At 40.2% G+C, this 13,629-nt stretch overlaps 1 protein-coding gene and 4 non-coding genes across 5 annotated transcripts; all 5 read left to right on the top strand.

Moving 5' to 3' along the window:
- Positions 1–2,545: 2,545 nt before the first annotated feature.
- On the top strand, positions 2,546–8,809 carry LOC119493857 (solute carrier family 43 member 3-like). The gene is made up of 12 exons (XM_037779348.1): positions 2,546–2,785; positions 2,981–3,110; positions 4,022–4,068; positions 4,194–4,270; positions 4,843–4,935; positions 5,265–5,404; positions 6,100–6,203; positions 6,357–6,500; positions 6,966–7,073; positions 7,597–7,783; positions 8,445–8,568; positions 8,699–8,809. The coding sequence occupies exons 1-12, from the start codon at positions 2,599–2,601 to the stop codon at positions 8,807–8,809; spliced, it is 1,452 nt and encodes a 483-aa protein (XP_037635276.1). The 5' UTR covers positions 2,546–2,598.
- Positions 8,810–12,546: 3,737 nt separating this feature from the next.
- trnaw-cca lies at positions 12,547–12,618 on the top strand. Its single transcript has one exon. It is a non-coding gene; the product is annotated as a tRNA-Trp (tRNA).
- Positions 12,619–12,907: 289 nt separating this feature from the next.
- Positions 12,908–12,979, top strand: trnaw-cca. Its single transcript has one exon. It is a non-coding gene; the product is annotated as a tRNA-Trp (tRNA).
- A 197-nt stretch (positions 12,980–13,176) lies between these two features.
- trnaw-cca lies at positions 13,177–13,248 on the top strand. The gene has a single exon. It is a non-coding gene; the product is annotated as a tRNA-Trp (tRNA).
- Positions 13,249–13,534: 286 nt separating this feature from the next.
- Positions 13,535–13,606, top strand: trnaw-cca. The gene has a single exon. It is a non-coding gene; the product is annotated as a tRNA-Trp (tRNA).
- Positions 13,607–13,629: the final 23 nt, after the last annotated feature.

The following is a 13,629-nucleotide window of genomic DNA, read 5'->3' as shown; positions in this document are numbered from 1 at the left end:
AATCAATATTCTGTTACTGTAATGACTAAATCTCACCTCAAATGTTTTCAGAAACATCTTGTAGTGTACTGTTTAGCTGTAAAATGAGAAAGCAGCCATGTTGAGAACAGTTGAGGAAATACCAAGCACCGCCCACCAGCCAGAGCACAGCCAATAGGAACGCTCTCACTCTGAAATGACCTGTGATTGGTCAAAGTCTCCCTTTACGGGCTAGATATTTTAAAGCCTGAAAACAGAGCCATGAGGAGGTGCAGAACTCTAGTTATCTCTCAGAACACTTGAATTACAATATGCTGAAAGGTTAATATGGAATGTTTGCTCAATGATGCCAAAAATATACTGCCTACTGCCACTTTACTGTGAAATGTTAAACGTTTTAAATCCTCATTAAAACTACACATAGTGGTTTATTACCTGCCAGTATCTCATTAATGAGGTCATGTTCTTTTTATATGAAAAAGTCATTGCTTTAAAGGTGCAGAACAGGCTCATGTCAACACGTAGCCCTCTCTAAATGAGTCAGAATTACATTTGTCATTTGTCATTTCATTTTGCTGATCATAATGTCACCGAAACCATGTATTTCACATCATTGGCTCTGTCTTTCTCTATGTTTTATGTGTCTACAGATTGCAGTGTACAGGAGCAACAGTTCTCCTTTGTTTTTGCTTCCCTTAGGTGCAGTTTCCTGACGCTACCCAGGAAACCCGGGAAACCCATCTGTATTTGTTGTTCACAAATACAGATGGGAACGCCCTCAAAGAGGAGTAAAGCTGAAGATCAGCACTTTAACTTTACAGTCATTGTTTCAGGTAAAACCCAATGGACTGGAGTACAGAAAATGTGTCACCGCCCTTCTATGCCATGCATGGTTCACTCTATGTAAGTAATGTTAATGAACTGGTTTTCACTACCGTATCAGGTATGTTGAATAGTTACCTTGCTGAGGTGATCTGATGTGTGAGGGGGGGTCTTGCGTCACTTTGAAAGGGTTTATTTCACAACAATGACCCACTACCTGTACATTATCCTGCTTATTAAACGGCCTACTTACTTAAGAAATCAATAATTTGACGCAAAAATGGTCCGCCAGAGTCCGACATCAGAGCTGCGCCCATAGCAACGGTCTGTTATACATATATAGAAATAACAAACCGTAGAACGCTGTGATTGACCTATCAGAATCCAGTATTCAACAAAGCCGTGTAATAAAACTAGTGAGTTACTGCAGTGTATTTTCTTACACCCTGTCAAGCAGTGATGACGCTGATCATGGATGCTTTGTACATACAGTATAGACCCAGTTATGACACAGAGAGCCAGTTTCCACACAGCACTCACCAAGCTGTTTTCTTGTGCCAGTCAAATGATCTTTTGGCCAAACTAGTGTAACCAGCACTATGAGCCGGGATGCAAGGGCACAGGGGGACCAAGAACTAGTCAGGGTGGGCCCATGGGAAATCTGAAAATTCTATCAGAAATAAATACAGCATTGAAAATTGGCTTAGAAAACATTGGTTTCATGCTCTTTTGCAGTGTCCTGTGCCCTCATACAGGTGGTATTACATGAAAAGTACCACTGCATGTTTTGTAGTGAATAACTGAGTTGGTATTAGGTAGGTACTTGTTTTATTTTAAATACAAACATTGCTGTGTGTGTGTGTGTGTGCTTGGCGTGCGTGCGTGTGTGTGTTCTCTCAGTGACTGGCAGTACTGTAATCCAATGCCATTGGGCATTATCATATTGACAGTATTATAGCCCAATGGCCACACCTGCTTTCAGCATCTACATCTGGAGTACGTCTCACAGCTTCAGTGGCAGATTCACTGCTGTTTGGCTTGCCGGGGATGCAGGAGTGTTTATTTTCTGTAGCCACTAGCACCAATTGAGAAAGAGGAAAACATCGCTGAAGGAAGAGAAGTAAAGAACTGGTGAAGAAGAGGAATGAAGAGCTGGCCTATATGAAGAAGTAGAGTGGAGCAAGAGACAGGTGTGCTTTGTGGGAACATTTGGGGACATAGAGGCTGAACTGTGAGTACTAGAGAGTAGCAAACTGGAGAATAATACAACGTAACTATGCATTTTGTTTTTTTGTGGCTTCACAGGAGGCTACTTTGTTAAAAAGTCATGTTTGTGCATTTTAAGTAATTCCTTCTGTTAAAATGGGAGTTTTATGACCTACCAGTATCTCGATAAAGAACTTTTTTTTCTTATCTAACGTCTGATTTTATGCAGAAGTCCATCCTTTTTTAGAAGAGGACTGACCTAACGACCTGGACTCAAGCAGCACATTTCTACCCAGATGTTTCCAGCTTTAGTTCATGCCTTGCTACTGTAAGTTTCATGTAAGTACTTTTGACGTGTCATGCATATTATATATATATATATATATATATTATATATATATATTTGATATAAAAAAAATGCATTAAAGGTGCAGAATGGGCTCATGTCAACATGTAGTCCTCCCTAAAGGTATTTTATTTCCTTTATTTGGCAGGTGCTGTGATAGAGTCCACCTGTGTGTGTGTGTGTGTGTGTCCATTCAGGTGAAATTATAGTGTTTGTAAATTGTCTGCCTGTGTGTGTGAGGGACCATGTTGGGTTTTGTGAATAGCTTAATGGTGCGACGCTTCCTCACCTTCATTACGGGTCTGGTGGAGTGTCTGTGTTTCGCTGGAGTCGTGTTCGGGTGGGCTTCACTTGTTTTTGTCCTGAAGACGGAGGACTACTTCAGCTCTCTGTGCGTCAACACCACAGGAGTCAATGCAACGCAGGACTTAGGTCAGTTTGATATCCTCACCTGCACTACTTTGAATTCTAAGCACCTGGATTTCACCTGTCTAACCACAGGTGTCAATTCAGGTGACAATGAAGGTCAGACAGGCCTGCATAGTGTTGTAATTGATGTATATGTCTAAACATACTGTATATTTCTCAACCTTGATCTCTTTTTATCTATGTTTTGTGTGTGTACAGATTGCAGTGGACAGGATCAACAGTTCTCGTTTGTTTTCACCATCGCCTCCTTTATGCTGAATTTCCTGGCGCTGCCCATTGGTTTCCTCTTTGACCGGTTTGGTACCACAGTGGCTCGGCTCTTTGGAATGTGAGTCCAACAACACCTTAGTTACTTCAGAGTGAAAGGTGAATTGAATTGAAATATCACCCATGTTATTTCTCATCAAAAACAACTATTCAGTAGTGGAATAAAAACCCACCAGCCAGTTAGTTAAGAGGAATGAAATGACAAGCATTGACTAGTGAAGAACAACAAGAGGTTGTCCATTAGTGTGATTATTTAGGAACAGTTCCAAGGTGCAGTGAGAACTTTCTCCTCGTTGGTTGCACTTCATTTATACTGACTAGAGGTGTGATGGTTTAATCCAACAACAATTTGATTGGATTTCCTTTTGCAAAGATTCAATGCATCATCTAATCCTGCATCATCAAATATCACATTCTGCCCACGATTTGAATTGATTTAAGGTGGATTTGATTAATTTTTTACATTTCCAAAGAATATACTACTTTAAAGGGGCTTTTTATTTTTATATTCAAACAGCATTTTTATGTTCTTCTAGGATACTTCTTTAGCTCTGCAGAACACAGAAAGTTAGTCAAAGTCTGTGTCTCTAATCTGTGCCAACAGTAGACAGAATTTAGCGTTTCGATGAAAATAGGGCGGCTGTAGCTGAGTGGGTAGAGTGGTCGTCCTTTAATGGCAAGGTTGGCGGTTTGCCAGTTTCTAATGTCTGTGTGGAAGTGTCTTTGAGCGAGACACTGAATCCCACATTGCTCCTGGGGCGCTTTACAGCAGCCCACTGCTCCTAAGGATGGGTTGTATATGACGAATATAATAAAGTTTACGTTTTTTTTGTTGTTGTTTTTTTAAAGCACATTTGGTGCAATGTGTAAGATATGGCCAGAATGTTAGTTTAAAACATTCAGAAAATGAACTAACATTATCAACTGCATGTCCAAGGAAATTACATAACACTGTATTTTTTTCCCCACCAGATGTCTTTACACCACGGGGACCTTGATGGTGGCCTTCTCGACTGCAGGTGAAAAACGTTTTTGTATCTCTTTGTTTTGTGCTCTCTCAGGAACATTATTGTCTAAAGAAATACTGACAAGAACTAACAGTGACTCTGACTGCTGTGGATGTTCGTTTTTCTTTTCACATCAGCTTTGTCCAACCTGCTGTTCCCAGCTCTCTCCCTCCTGGCAGTGGGTGGCATCTTTTTTTTTCTGACCAACATCCAGGTACTGAAGTATTTCTTCAGATTAGAAAGGATTTAAAAGATTAGAGTTTATTGTATGTTTTGATTAAGTTGCCCATTATTTTCTCTATTATTTAATTGATTACTCTATACTAACTATAGCTTTTATTGTCTGAAGGAAAAATCCGTAACCCAAAAATATTCAATTCACCATCATATAAAAGAGAGAAAAACAGCAAATCCTGGATCCAAGAAAGTTAAGCTCTTTTGCTAAAAAAAAAAAAAAAAAAAGACTTCAACGATTTATTAAATCATTAATTTTTGATTAATTTTCATTGACTAATCGATTAAACAATCAATTTAAGTTTCAGAATCAGTGGATGGTTGTATTTGCTCTAAAATGAAATTGGTAAATATTTGCAAGGAAAAATGTTGACTTTTTGAAATATGTCCTATTAGACTGTTAATTTTTGTATTTTCTTCCTGTAAAAGAAACAAATAACAAATTTTACATTGAATAACAGAAAGGCAGACACAAAAAGAAAGCCCCTCAGGCATGTAGGCACTAAAATGCAACATTCACTGTTTTAATAAACAGAATTTCTCTCCAAAAAGGTAGGAAACCTGTTTGGCTCACGTCGCTCCACCATCATCACTCTCTACACCGGGGCCTACGGGTCTTCCTCAGCACTCTTTCTTGTCATCAAGGTGAGAAACATTACACATGTATGCTGACGATATCTTACTATATCTGTCGAAACCTCATCTATCATTGAGGGCCCTGTTGAGTGTGATAGAAACCTTCAGTCAGTTTTCCGGATATAAGATCAATTGGTCGAAGAGTGAGGTCCTCCCAATATCCGATTCGAACTCCCCTCCCTCTGGATCATACCTACCTTTCAAGATCGAATCAAAAATGTAATATCTGGGAGTTGTGACTGATTGGGAATTGGGAAATCTTGAAAAACTGAACTATGCACCATTGATGGAGAAAATTAGCAAAGACAAACTGTAACGATGATATTGATGTCCTGCAGCTGTTACACGAGGCTGGCATCTCTCTCCTCTTCTCCTTCCTCTTCCTGTCCGCCTGCAGCGTCATCCACCTCCTCAGGACTTTCTTCCTGCTGCCCAGAGACCACATTCCCTACCTGCTGCCTGATGACTACACATACGGGTACAAATCCCCAAGAAACCACAAACACACATCAACGCTTCATACGTGCTTCAGGGCAGCCTGGTTTCACCCAATGGTGTATGAATGACACGCCAAGTCCTTAAAGCTGCAGAGGGTAGAAATGGAGCAAATATGTAGTATAACATGCAGTATAACTGTTATTTTCACCTGTTATTTTTATTTAAAAATGTTTTCTGCATACGGGGGTCCCTAAACAGTCTTGGAATTTCATAAAGTATGACTGGAAAGCTGAAACTTTTTTTTTTTTTTGGATCCAATGAGCCCAATTGTATTCATGTGTGATGATGTTTGTCCCCATAGTAGCCATTTCATTGTAGTGAGACCATTTTTTGAAATTTGACATCACTGTATAAAATGACCTGTTGTGACCTCTAGGATAATCACAGCCTCATGAAACCTTACAACCACAAACTAGAAACCTAGGGCATTCAGAATATGTATGGCTTTCCTACGTATATTGACAATAAGGGGGTTTGTAAGCAGTTTCCAGAACAGACGTGCTCATCACTTACCATCACAGTTTTGTTTCACATCGTCGTCCCACATTCCTTGGAAATATCCTTAATTTCCTGTTATGTGACTGTAGCGGGTAAATTAAAGTAAATAATTATCAAAGAATTCCCACAATGCCCTCAGACTGTGGCTGACCCACTGTGATCTTTGATCTTTCTCAGGATAACCTGTGGTAAATCAAGGACTATAAGCTTAGAGCAGATAACAGCGAATGGTAACGCTCAGATGACAACAGAGGAAGACGAGGACATCACTGTGAAACAAGGTTTGTGTGTGTTACTGTAAGTTACTGTGGTAGATATATACAGCACATAGTTAGATATATAACAGAATCAAATAATAATCTATCCTATTTCTCTTCATCTTCGTTCCCTCCTTGTCTTCATCCATCTCTGTGGTCTCCCCTCGTCTCTCTCAGAGAAGAGTTTCCGTGAGTGTGTGATGTCCAGGTTCTTTGTGTTGCACCTGCTTTGGTTGTCGGTGATGCAGCTCAGACTTCTCTTCTTCCTCAGCACCCTCAACCCCATGCTGCAGCGGCTGACGGCGGGAGATCCTTCACTGGGTACACAAACACTAAACCATTTCTAACCTTCTTCGCAAAGATGGACATTTGTGCAAACCTTCCTTATTGGGTCCATGAAGTTACATGAATAATAACCGGCTAGCCTGTGCTGCAACTATTAATATAAAGTAATATTATAAGAGCAAGAAGCTGTTGTAGAGTGTAGGAAACAGTATTGTTCTTACTCACAAAGGCTCCGCCCTCTACTGGACTCTATGGATAATACTCTCCTCCAATCACGACCACGCATTCGCCCACTGAATTTTGCATAAATGTAGCTGGCCTATTAGGACGTGCCTACTCGAATACATGCGGACCCCACAGCGTATAAGGCAGCATCCCTGTGCTTTTAGAACTAGGGTTACATTATCATAACCTTTATTATCCCATTATAGTAGACTTGCTGAACTGTTGTTTGAGTCTTTTGTCTCTAACCATCTTATCTCTGCTTGTGTGTCCCTGCAGTGAGCCAGTACACCAATGCCTTTGCTCTAACGCAGCTGTGTAGCGTGCTGTGTGCTCCCTGGAACGGCCTCATCATGGATAGACACAAGGGCAAACCTCGTGCTGAAGGTAACATACTAATACTACAGGTTTTTTTTTACAATCGCTAACATCCTTTTGTCCAATCTGTAGTAAGACTTTCAAAACTCTACACACAATTAGCACAACATCCGTCTGTTGTGGACCATTCCATTAACACAATTAATGTTGTTTTTGTATAATATGCAGTCAGTTAACACATTTCTAAAATTCTTTACATACAAGCTTACCCAATACCAAAATTATGGATCTTTCCTGTCTTATCTACAAATGCCTGTGCAGATCAAAAACCTCATGTCCAAAACATTAAATATAGTATAGAGCCTCTACTCCTGCAACAACAGCAGCTCAAAAGCTATATTGAAACAGCTGAAAAGCCTTTTTGAATGAACAGATCATTGAAACATTGATCAATAGCTAATTTACTGTATGCTGTGTAAAATAGACCGCCATCATCATCTAGCCATGGATTTGTTCTTTCATCATCATTTTTGCCATCATTTTTTTCTCTTTGGAGAAACACTTGTGTTTTCATTTGTGTGTGTGTTTGTAGGAGAGAGTGAACAGGAAGCAGACCTGCGGTCTTTGGTGCTTTCTCTCTTTCTGACGGTGCTGCAGTCTGTGGTGTTCTCAGTTTGTACCACCATCCCAAACCTGCCGCTTCAATACTTCACCTTTGTGATCGAGGTGCTCAACAGCTCCTTCCTTTACGGCGGCAACACATCCTTCATTAGTGTGGCGTGAGTATCAAACACACACACACAAACACAAATACACGCATTTCACACATCTTTGTGGACTACTTCTTGAGGCGGTCAGTATATAGAAAACAGTTTTTATAAATACACAGTTCACATACTTGCATAAATAATAGTAATGTGCAACAGAGAATGAAGGTGACAATATTTGAACCTAGTTCTATAAGCACAGGCGGAGTCCTCTACTGATACTTTCCTCCAATCACAAGCACAGATTCGGCCCCTTCCCCGGTTGTCAGGGGCCAAAAACTCTGGCCCCAGCCCAACAGTCTGCACATTTTCAGCCCAACCCCGCCTGAGACCGACACCAATCACTAAACTCTCTCTGACACAAGCAAAAACACACACATACTCTTTTAGGAGGTAGTCTAAATTACAGCACATGATCCAGCAGCATATAAGTAAGTTACTCCAAACAAACTCCAACACCTACCTGGACTGTGTGTGTGTGAGCTTTCGGATGTGTAGAAGAACACAGAAAATTAATTAACATTAGATCCTGACTGATCCTGTCGGCATGTCTGGAGATTTATTTATTCATCATATATATTATATGTTTATGTTACCTTTTTCTTTAATTAATGTTTTTAATGCTTAAAAATTGTGTGTACTTGTGTGTGTGTGTGTGTTTGTGTGTGTGTAGTTTCCCATCATGCCGCTTTGGGACGCTGTATGGTCTGATCATGGCTCTGTCTGCAGTGTTTTCTCTGCTGCAGTATGCCTGCTTTGCCCTGGTGAATGGACCTCTGGATGGCGACCCTTTATATGTGAGTACACGAGACATAACTGATACAACTGTAAATCTTACTCTGGTGCTTCTCCTCCTTTAATCACCATCTTTATCTATGAACTCTCCTCTCACTGCTTCCTCCTCTCTCTCCCTTCACCTGTCTGCAGGTGAACATCGGTCTGACGCTGCTCACCCTGCTCGCCTTCATCCATCCCCTCTCTGTCTTCCTACACTGTCGAAGTCTCGCCTCCCAGCGAGCCATCAGAGCCTCCTCTTAAAGAGGACCTATTATGTTTTTGTGCTTTTCCCCTTTCCTTTAGTGCATTATATAGTTTTTTGAGCATGTAAAAGGTCCGCAAAGCCTAAAGTCCACACCAAATGGAGTTACTCTCCCCCACAGAAACACTGCTCCTGTACTGCCAGAAACACCTTGCTTGAAGTCCCGCCTTTTCTTCTGTAACAATGTGATGTCACCAAGGAACATGTTTGCATACTACCCACCTAGCGGCTAATTTGGCACGCCCTAAAAAAAAGCTAGTTAGAGTGGACCTGGAGCGAAGCCCAAAGAGTTTGGTTCGGTTGACCAATCACAACAGACTGGACCAGCTGACCAATCAGAGCAGAGTTTTTTTGGGAGGGGGGGTAGGAGATCAATCAGAGCTTTTCAGACAGAGGGTGAAAAGAGGTGCTGCAGCACAGCCGGTATGAGAAAAATAGTGTTTGTTTTTTTAACTTTAAAGCATGTAAACATGATCTACTAGAATCACAAAATACTAGTGATTATAATAGGTCCTCTTTAAAGTCTGTAAAATGAGACTCACACTTAAAATGTCCTTGATATCACCAGTGACATCTCTTTGTTTGATTGATTGATTAGTGCTCATATGTCTGTGTTGTGTTGTAGTATAGGACCAACAATGTGTGGAAAGAAAAGGCTGAATGTAGTTATAGTGTAAGGGATGAATGGGAGTCAGAATCACAAATATCAGTCTGTGTTAATCGGATCGACCAGTGATGATCGATCCCCCTCTTTCAGAACAAAAGCTCTGCTTGCTCGCTAACATAACACTGATGTCGCTGCACTGACAACCTTACCATGTGAGTTCATTCAGATGAAATACTGTATGAGTAGGTAATACAGCTCTGCCATCTGCTGTGCTTTTAGTTTAGCTGTTAGCTACTGATATTACTTATGACATTAACCAACAATACATCAAGCTCCTTTTATGTTTTGGTTGTATCCAACATATGAAGTGTCAGAAGTTCAGTGTATCTGAAATGAAATGTATTTAGATATGAACCTTAGTAGTGTAGTAAAGGGAATTATTAGTTTTTAATCTTTACTTTTGCCTTAATAAGTGTTTCAGTTTTCAATTATTGGCCCAATCCCAATGTCCCCCCTAAGGCCTTAAACCTTGAAACTTAAGGACTTAACTGACGTCACCTGGTAAATGATTGTGTGAGAGGCTGCAAGGGCTTGATTTGGTATAAACAGGAATGGGACAGCACTTTGTGACATATCACGTTACCTTGACGACGCCAATTGTGGGTTTTTATTTTATATATTTTTTTATTGCCTGATTTTAATATCTTCCAGACTCTTGCCTTACCTGACGAGATAGCCTTATTGTCAAATAATATTACAGGGGTGTAATATAGCCTCTGCTTGCATTGCTCTGATTTCATGTGTTTTTTTATGTTCCATCTTAAATCCTTGAAGGAGGAGTATGTAGGTTCTGGCGGTATAGCAGTGAGGTTGCAAATTGCAACCGACTGAAGCCTCTCCTGTGTGCCAAGCCTGTAGAAGAACTACGGTGGCCGACGCAAAAACGCAAATGTCCCTCTCTAGAACCAGTTGTTGTAAGAGTAGCGAAGGCCATTTGGAGGAGAGTCAGTGTGTATGTAGTAAGTGAGTGGTGAAGCAAGAGAGAGAGAGCGGCAGCGACAGGAGCGAGTAACGTTAACGACTCCGGCCCAAGCAGGAAAAGTTAACAGTGTTTGGTTTGTCCGTTGATGATTTTGTCCGTTGATGATTTTGGTTTCCATTGACCGTTACGTCATTTTGTTCTCAACAATTTATACACATCAAACATCAGTAAAGATTTTCAACTTGAATAATTGTGATTTAAGTGTTCCCTTAATGTTTTTGAGCAGTGTATATTAACAGAGAAAAGGGAGCTAAGGAAGAAACATTTTTCTCCATGCGTGATTAAAACATAAAAACATACACTGATCATCAGCCAGCCAACAAAGAGGAAGTCTCACACTCCTCTTCAATATAATATCTTCTTACAGACAATTCTGTCAATTTTTTTTCATAAAGTTCAAGAAGAATTAGTTGAGACCTTAATACATCCATAGTTGAGACAGCCACTAAAGCTCCTGTGTTCTACCATTGTGTTTCTGTAATATTTGAAGTTTTTGTTACACTGTGGCAGTGCATCTTGAACACTGATAACACTCCCCAATGGTACAAAGAACAGACTCTTTGGCAGACAGTAGTGAACGCTGCACTAATTCTTAAACTTATGACATTAGATTAATGTGAAAGATGGTATAATCAAATGAATACTCTAGTGGCTTTAACTATCCGGTATGTTGAATCATTGCCTTGCTGAGGTGATCTGACGTCTGATTTAATCTAACAATCATATCTATGTACAGACAACCATCCCAACACAACCAAGGAGTGCCGGTGAGAGTCCTCTGTTCAATTTCTGTATGATTTTTAAACTTTTACCCTATTTTTAACTAACTTAACTTATGATTAACTTCTCGGGAGATATAGATAATTATACATTTTTCCTTTGGAGAAGCCTGTAGCATCATGGGAAGTCATGAGTTACTTCAGGTCGTGTTTACAAGAAGAGTCCATTTGAAACGCCCTCTTCTTGTGCTATTCACGACCTCGTAAATGGAAAGTTTCTGAAAGCTCAGAGTTCACGAGCTGTGACGTGTTTGTTGGCGTTGTCAGAAATGGTGGAGGCAATGGAAGTTCATCGGTGCACATTGTTTTTCTTCATAATTTTGTAATATGTCTGAGGAAAATGTTGACACTTCCAGCAGCCTCATCTTTTTCCTGTCATTATGCCTTTGCATTTACTGCATTATGTTACCCACTTGCTAGCTGACCTAACTGCGCGAACTCAAGCAGGACATGAACTGGAAACATCTGGGCAGATGTTTCCAGCTCATGTCTTGCTTGTGCAACTTTAAGATTATGTAAGTGATTTTAACGTGTCATGCAGGTCACATTCTATTTATGAAAATGTCATTGCTTTAAAGGTGCAGAACAGGCTCATGTCAACACATAGTCCTCTCTACATGAATCAGAATTACATTTGTCGTTTTTATTTCCTTTGTTTGGCAGGAGGAGTGACACTTGTGTTTCTGTGTGTGTGGTGTGTGAGGGACCATGGCTTGATGGTGCGATAATGGCTCACATTAGTTACGAGTATGTTGGAGTGTCTGTGGATGAGGTGATTTCTGTGGCTATGATACAGTAATTAAGGCCTGCATAAAGAGTTACAATCAAATACAATTTGTTATGCAGGCCTCTCTGACCTTAGTCACCTTTAATGTCACTTGTCATAGAGGCCTGCATAAAGAGTTGTATTTGATTACAACTCTCATATATGCAGGCCTCTCTGTTTCACCTGTTTAACCACAGTATTTGTTCTCTCTTTCTCTGTTTTATGTGTCAACAGATTGTAGTGAACAGGATAAACAGTTCTCTTTGATTTCACCATCGTTTCCATTCAGTTTCCTGACAATGCTTTCCTCTTTGACCGGGTTGGTGTTCAAATCACATCAAGGTCAAACTGCTTAGATAATTGGTGATTAGACTAGTTCAGGTTTAGATTGACGAGCAATGGAGCTGTTTCTTTCTGCGCCTTCATCTATGTTTGTATGACAACTTGAATATATAAAATAATATCTGTGTTCTGTGACATTTATAAATAACTTAGCAGGCCCAGTTGGCCTCTATAAAGTGACACTTCAGCTTCTGGAAACAGACCTTGTGGCGCAATGGTAGCGCGTCTGACTCCAGATCAGAAGGTTGTGTGTTCAAATCACATCAGGGTCAAACAGTGTGAATAAGTTTATTAGTTAGACCAATTTGTATTTAAATTGACAAGCAATGTAGATGATTCTTTCAGTTATTAAGCGTCAGATCAGATGGTTGTGTGTGAAATAACAGGTGGTTCGACTAGTTAGATTTACAAGTTCAGCTGATTCTTCAGTTTGACTATTATTGCTCTGTTTTTGTGTGACATATTGAATAAAAATCATCCTTTCTGTGCTCTGTGACATTTATAAATACCTTAGAAGGCCCAGTTGGCCTCTATAAAGTGCCACTTTAGCTGCTGGAAACAGACCTTGTGGCACAATGGTAGCGTGTCTGACTCCAGATCTGAAGGTTGTGTGTTCAAATCACATCAGGGTCAAACAACTTTAAAGTTCAATGTCTTACCTTTGAATTAACAGGTATATAAAATGATTTATTGTTAGATTGACAACTAGTTGAGCTGATTATTTCAGCTAATTAGATGAAAACCCATCCTTTGCATCCTCTGTGATGTGTAGAAAGTGCTTAGCGGGCCCAGTTGGCCTCTATAAAGTGCCACTTCTGATTCTCCAAACAGACCTTGTGGCGCAACGGCAGCGCGTCTGACTCCAGATCAGAAGGTTGTGCGTTCAAATCACATCAAGGTCAAACAGTGTGAATAAGTTTAGTAGTTAGACCAATTTAAATTTACAAGCAATGGAGCTGATTCTTTCAGCTTCAGTTAATAAAGTTATTAAGTGTCAGATCAGAGGGCTGTGTGTGAAATAAGAGGTAGATTTACAAGTTCAGCTGATTCTTCAGTTTGACTATTATTGCTCTGTTTTTGTGTGACATATTGAATAAAAATCATCCTTTCTGTGCTCTGTGACATGTATAAAATACCTAAGCAGACCCAGTTGACCTCTATAAAGTGCCATTTCTGATTCTCTGCGCAGACCTTGTGGCGCAACGGTAGCGCGTCTGACTCCAGATCAGAAGGTTGTGTGTTCAAATCACATCAGGGTCAAACAACTTTGAAGCTCAATGTCT

Source organism: Sebastes umbrosus, chromosome 9 (genome assembly GCF_015220745.1).
Source record: "Sebastes umbrosus isolate fSebUmb1 chromosome 9, fSebUmb1.pri, whole genome shotgun sequence".
NCBI classification, from domain to species: Eukaryota; Metazoa; Chordata; class Actinopteri; order Perciformes; family Sebastidae; genus Sebastes; species Sebastes umbrosus.
This window is presented reverse-complemented; position numbering and strand designations above follow the sequence as displayed.